The following is a 6,424-nucleotide window of genomic DNA, read 5'->3' on the forward strand; positions in this document are numbered from 1 at the left end:
TAGGTCACATGGTCCACGAGCGTGTGGGGCAGCAGGTTTGTAGTCTCCCAGCCGCATCCTAAGTCCATCCTTGCGCTTGCTGCAGGCGACTGCTGGTACCACATCCCGTCCCCCCCAAAGCAGAGACTGAAGCAGGTATCCGTGGGGCAGACGTCAGTGTATGCCTTGGACGAAAACGGCAAGTTGTTTCTGATCCTCAGTAGCCACCAGGGGAGATTAGGGGTTCCCTAAGCCGCCCCGGTGGGATGAGACCCTCCTCACCCCGGGTCCCTGATGCAAGACCTTCCTAAGCCCCTAAGCCCCCACGAGAGGCCTCAGCCTTGGAACAAGCCTGTCTCCCAAGCGGTGCAGGGTGGTCAGGTGTGCCTAGGCCTCGGCAGAGGGTGCGGGGTGAGGCCACGTGATGCTCTGTGGCCACTGGGAGCGCCTGCCAGAGGGGGCCACATAGGCCAGCCACGTGGGAGCCCCATGGGCAGCTTGGGGTTGGCGGAGGCCGCCTACCTTTGCCACCTCTGGCAGGGATCTCGCCAGCTCCCGTTTCTGCTCTGCAGCTGTTGTCGCAAAGCAAGGTGGAGAAAGGGCAGAGTCGGGGCTGGAACCAGGGCTTGGCGTCCAGGCCTCTTCTCTGTGTTTGTTCAAAGAATTCCTTGTCCTCAGTTTCTCATGCGTAGAGAGCAGGGCCTTGCCAGCCGGGCCCAGTGAGACGATTAAGGGGCTCAGGTGGAGCACAGAGGACAGAGCGGCTCAGACCTGAGCTGCTTTCTCCCTGGGGAGGCAGGAGACCCCAGAAGTGTGGGGACGGCCCCCTCCATCCCCGTCCTAACCCTCTGGGCCTTCTCTCCCCAGGGAACCTGTGGTATCGGCAGGGGGTGACGCCCAGCTACCCGCAGGGCTCCAGCTGGGAGCATGTGTCCAACAACGTGCGCCGAGTGTCCGTGGGGCCCCTGGACCAGGTCTGGGTGCCTGGGTGAGGGGCCGGGGCCTGAGGTGGGGTTGGGGTGTTCTGGGTCCTTGCTCTGGTCTCCCTGTTGCCACCCCCGAAGTCTGCCTGAAGCTGGGGGCCGGGCCTTCAACGGGTCTGCATTCCAGGTCTGGGTTATCGCCAACAAGGTCCAGGGGAGCCATAGCCTGAGCCGGGGGACCGTCTGTCATCGCACAGGGGTGCGGCCTCGAGAGCCCAAGGGGCAGGGCTGGGACTACGGTATCGGGGTGAGCAAGGCTGGTCTGGGGCAGCGTGGTCACACTGTGTGCACCGGGACCTGGCGCTGGGGCTGGTGGGAGGTCCCAGACACAGCCCCTCCGGCACCCTTGATTTCCTGGTCTCTCCCCTGGGCCCCCTGCAGCCTCCCTGCAGCCATGGGTGACAAGGCTCTCTCCCTCCAGGGGGGCTGGGATCACATCTCCGTCCGGGCCAATGCCACCAGAGCCCTCAGGGGCAGGTCCCAGGAGAGAGCTGCCCAGTGCGCTGTGGAGCAGGGCCTCCCCAGCGCGCCCTCAGGGGTGGCCGGAGCCGCGCAGGAGGCCCCTGGCCCCATCTGCTGCTAAGCTGCCTCCCTGCACCTGGAAGCAGGCTTCACGCAGGTGTGAAGGATCAAGGATGAGCCTTCCCGTCTGAGCCATTGAATGTGGATCCTGGAGGGAACCTGGCCTGAGGTCACAGCCACCTCGGAAGCTCTGGCTGAACCAGCCCAGAAATGTGAAGCTTTGCGGATGCTCCGCAGTGTCCTTGTCTGCCAGGAGGACCATGGAGCGGGGTGGGGGCCCCTCCACCCCAGCCTCTCCCGCCTTTCCCTCCCCACATGCCTCCTGCCTTTCCAGAGAAAGGGAGCCTGGAGCCTTCCAGGGAAGCTGAGCCCATGAGGCCCTGGGTGTCCCCAGCCAGCACCAGGGTACTGCCCCTCCCCCCCAGAAAATGGCTTATGGGGCTCATGGCCGCTTTGCCCCATTCTGTCATCCTTTCTCAGAGCCAGACTCACAAATATGGTAAATTTCAAAAGGTCAGCAAGAGTTGACAGCTTGGGAGTGAAGGCTGGGGAGGGGCGTCTTTTTCCTGGATGGGCACAGGGGTGCACGGGGACACTGTCCACATGCAGAGAACTGTGGGCATCTGCTCTCAGCTGGCCTTTCCCCCAGCAGCTCTAGGGGGCAGCCCCTATCGTGTCTGATCACACTGCATAGGGGGCCATAGAGACATGGGGTGTGCAGGCCGCAGCCCCGAAGCCGACACTCCAGGGCAAGAGCCTTCCCCGCCAGGCCAGTAGGAAAGCTCCTTGAATAATAACCAGCTTTTCTGCTGCTTTTTATTTGATTCTGGCTCCACTGGTGAAGCCCCAAGTTTGCTTCCTGCACCAGACTCTTTGTCTGGAGGCCATTAGAGCCCAAGCTCATCTCTGCTGGTTTTGGAACAGAACTGCCCCCAGCCTTCCCTGGGATTCGCATCAGGAGGGGTCAGCTGTGCATTTGATCCCGCTGGGCCATGCAGGGATTTGTCCCCCAGAGGCTGACTCAGAGGAGGTCTCCTCTGGGGTCCCCGCCACCCCAAGGGTCCCTGGAGGGAGCTGATGGTCTCTGCATTGCCGTGAATTCTGGATGTGGTACCAGGAGGCGTGAGCATGGGCTGGGGGACACGGTCCTGTCTGTTTACATCTTACCAGCTGGTTGTGTCCGGATGGCCTTGTCGATTTCTTCTACAGCAGCAACCTGCCATTCTCCGTGACGCACTCTCCTGTAGCTGGTTTCACCTTGCCCTTGCTCCAGGGCGACTGCGTCCCGCTGAGTACCCACTGTCTTACCTGCTCGGCCCCACTGAACCATCCCGATTCCTTGGATGCTCTTTATTCAATAAAAAGTCACACCAGGGTGTAAACGACATGCTATTTTTTTATTGCTATGTTATGATCAAAATGCAGTTCCCCGTGCATTTCCAGCCCGGGGCAAAAGTTAGCAGTCACAGTAAAATCTCTCTCTTTTTTTTAATGACACAGCATTGGTTTCATTACTACTTTGAAGGGGCCATTAGGAGAAATCAAAGCAAATTCGGGTCATTTAAGGAACATCTTCACCACAATTGCAGCCAGGGCAGGGTTTCCCACGCAGAGAAGTCACAGTTCCGGTTTCTCAGCTGCATTCCATGGGGATCTCGGCCTCCGGAGCTCACACAGGTCTGGTCTGCAGGCGGATGCAAGGCCCGGGTACAGGCCAGCTGGTAGGGCTTGGAGCCCGTGGGTTGCTGGCTTTGGGAGCCCTCCCCGGGCAGAAGGGTCCAGCTGACTTGGGGTCCGAGACAAGGGTCAAGGGAGCAGATCCAGGCCTCACCAGCCTATCACCAGAACTGAACCTGCCCTGCCCCCCGTACTTAACACCTGAAAGTGCGACTGGAACTTTTAAGGGTCCTTTGTGACATGGTCAAGGGGGAAGAAGGACCAGACACCTGGGCCCAGGTCACCCTCTGGGAAGCAGAGGGGATGTGTGTGCCAGTTTGGGACAGAAGGAGCTCCGAAGGCTGTCATCGCACGGTGGTGACCCACACGCAGCCCCTCCCACCCCCCTTGATCAATGGGCATGGTACCCTGGACAGAGCATCCGCGGGGCACCCCTCGTGCTTTCGGCTCAGCCTGTCGGTTCACTCAGCAAGTTCAGGGGTGCATGAAGCCCCTGCTCTGGCCTCAGCCCGGCTGGAATAAGAACTGTGAGATTTGCAGGCCATCCCGATCTCAAAGTGGTCCTCAACCTTGGCTCCCATCGCTGGGGGGGTCCTACCACTGACCTTCCAGAGCGGCTACCTCTGAGGGGCAGGCCAGGGGTACCCGCCCCCCCCCAACGGTGTTGCAGGATGGCTGGGGCGGTGGGGCCGGCATTGGACCAGGGTGCCCAGGGGGCCAGGCGTGGGGCCCGGGAAGGGCCTGGCCAGTGTCTGACCTGGAAAGTCAGGACTGAAGCCCAAAATGGCTGTTTGAGGGCTGCCGCCTGCTGTCCTTGATGCTGACACCAAGCCAGGCCGTGGATGCAGCGGCTGGGGCCGGGACACCAGGGCTGGGAGGCTGAGGTGCTCTGCTCCCAGAGGGCTCAGCCCCCCGATGGCCTCGGGCACAGCTCTGGCTGTGAGGTCTAGTCGCCTATGCCAGGCCAACTCTACCCTCACTACAGCTCTTGTCGGTGGGGTTCCTGCCCGTGGCTGCCAAGGTTGCCCGGTCCCCTCCCCATATTGGCTGTGGGCACAGGGATGAAGGAGGAGAGATGCCAGAGGGGTGTTGAGGGCCAAGTCGCCAAGCCCGTCAGGGCCAGAGCCAGAACGGGCAGAAACGCCACAGAAGGAAGCTTGGCCCCAGGCGGCAGGGGTACCTGCCAAACTGCCCAGGCCCGCCTTTAAGGAGCAGCACCAGGCGGGGGAGGGGAGCTCCTGCCACCCCAGGCTCTCTCCCCCAGAGAGCCCTGGAGAGCCTCCGACCCCAGCCAGGGCCCGAGAACACCCCGCAGTTCTGTCAGCCGTCCTCTGCCGGTGATACAACCACAGCAGTGACAAATATGGCAAAGCAGTAATTGCCGAGGTCACTCCTGGCCATCCTGCCAGACCTGTCTCCAGCCCCGGAGCGCTGGGCTGCAGCCCCTCGGGCCAGATCCCCCACCCAGGAGGAGGAAGGAAAAGATCCCAGCCCTTCTTCCTGCCAAGGTCCCTTTAGAATTAATTTGAGGTAATCAGATTAGGATTTGTGGGGTTTTGAGGGTTTCTATCTGACACACGCTGAGCTACACGTTTCAATCACCTCAGCCACACTCCATGGCCGTAGCCTTTGCTTACTCTGTGCCTCAGTTTACCCTGAATGAGACCACATTGCAGGTTGGAGTGGGACCGTGCCTGGGCCTGAGCAGGAACTGTGGAAATTTACCCACGTTGACCTTTTCCTGGAATCACCCCCCACTTTGCCTCAGGAGGGAGTTGGGACTGGAGAGAATTTAGTTACAAAGTAGGCCTGTCAACTGCGGCCTAGTCCATTAAAAAGCAGGTCCTGGGACCTATGTCAAGGTTCGGGCCTCCTGCTGCCCAGAGCCAGGGCCTCAAGCAGGCCACTCAACTAATCTTATCCCCTGGGGACCAGGACGTGCCCCAGGGAGGCAGCTGAGCGTTCGGAGAAAATGGAGCCGCTGGGGCCACCTCCACGTGGGGTGTCCCCACCAAACTGGGGCTCTCGGCACAGAGGCAGCAGGGCCGGGCTGGGCCGCGGACCCCCAGGCCAGGCGCTAGGAGCCCTCCCGGAAACTGTGGATCTGCGTGGAGTACCTCTGCAGGTGGCCTTCGGGCTGGGGCTCAGTGGTGCCCAGCGCGCCCCCAGCCACCGCCTGCTGCTGCTGCTGATAATGCTGGTAGAGCTTGGGGCCCGGCCCATCCAGGCCCGGGAGGCGGCCGCTGGACATGGTCAGAATGGTGGAGGTCAGCGACTTGATGTAGTTCTTGGCCAGGGTGAGCGTCTCGATCTTGGAGAGCTTCTTGTCGGCCCGGACGTGCGGGATGACCTCTCGCAGCGCCTGGAAGGCGTTGTTCAGCTTGTGCATGCGCTGCCGCTCGCGCTCATTGCTCTCCAGCCGCCGCTGGATGCTGTTCTCCCGCCGGCCGCCAGGCCCCGAGGTCCCTGGCCTCCTGCGCCCACCCTCGGCCCGCGCCCCCTGTGCCCGCACGGTCCTGCTGCGCAGACCCTTGGCCAGCTCCAGCCCCGAGCCCTGCTGGGGCCTGTCCGGGCTCCGCGCGCCAGCGGCAGCCTCGGGGTCCTGCGCGGGCACCCGGCGCCTGGGGGGCCGATTCTTGGTCTTCATGGCTCCAGGCTCCGTGTCCCAGGGGGTGGCGGTTCTGAGGGAGGCCCTTGGAGCTGAAATCCAGAACACAGGCCACCCTGTGGTCACACGGCAGGCAGGCTTAGGACGCCCAGTGGACACTCAGGGCAGCCGTCCTCGGCAGCCTCCCACTGCCCAATGACAGCTGACCACTTGGCACACAGTGACCCCCGAGTCCTTCCCATTCATACACGGAGCCCTGAGCCAACCCTTCCCCCATTCCCGTCTGACCTCACAGCGACCCCTCAGACTTCTCTATCTGGGTCCCCCTCAACTGGACATGCACTGATCCCTGGACCTTTCTCTGTCCCCCCAGGGTCTCACTGCCCTCCTGAATGCCTCCAGAGTTTAGGTGGCTTTTAATACTTTTCTCAGACCAGGTAGAGATGTGGCGGGACTCTAAGTCATGGTCTGCCTGCGGCTGCTGTGTCTGCCCTCATGGACAGGCACCCACTCCGGCCACCACACTGATCGCGGATGTCACACATGCCAGGAAGACACTGGAGTCAGAACCGCTGTGGACATGGGGTAGCTGTCTGCGGTCAAAGGTCGACAGTGGCCAGAGCCTACCACAGCCCCCAGTCCCACCGCGTGAATC

At 61.9% G+C, this 6,424-nt stretch overlaps 2 protein-coding genes across 2 annotated transcripts in view; one reads left to right on the top strand and one right to left on the bottom strand.

The window, feature by feature from the left end:
- LOC144227149 (tectonin beta-propeller repeat-containing protein 1) overlaps positions 1 to 2,866 on the top strand; it is a 32,298-nt gene extending 29,432 nt beyond the window's left edge. The window contains exons 22-25 of the mRNA XM_077758716.1: positions 86 to 178; positions 847 to 953; positions 1,090 to 1,209; positions 1,384 to 2,866. Coding sequence (XP_077614842.1) covers positions 86 to 178; positions 847 to 953; positions 1,090 to 1,209; positions 1,384 to 1,545 — 482 coding nt within the window. The 3' untranslated portion in view covers positions 1,546 to 2,866. The remainder of the gene's footprint in view (positions 1 to 85; positions 179 to 846; positions 954 to 1,089; positions 1,210 to 1,383) is intronic.
- Positions 2,867 to 5,208: 2,342 nt separating this feature from the next.
- On the bottom strand, positions 5,209 to 5,808 carry BHLHA15 (basic helix-loop-helix family member a15). The gene has a single exon (XM_077758578.1). It carries the CDS (start codon positions 5,806 to 5,808, stop codon positions 5,239 to 5,241), a length of 570 nt encoding a protein of 189 aa, XP_077614704.1. The 3' UTR covers positions 5,209 to 5,238.
- Between the last annotated feature and the right edge of the window lie 616 nt (positions 5,809 to 6,424).

This window comes from Crocuta crocuta, unplaced genomic scaffold (genome assembly GCF_008692635.1).
Source record: "Crocuta crocuta isolate KB4526 unplaced genomic scaffold, BGI_CrCroc_1.0 scaffold273, whole genome shotgun sequence".
Lineage (NCBI taxonomy): Eukaryota > Metazoa > Chordata > Mammalia > Carnivora > Hyaenidae > Crocuta > Crocuta crocuta.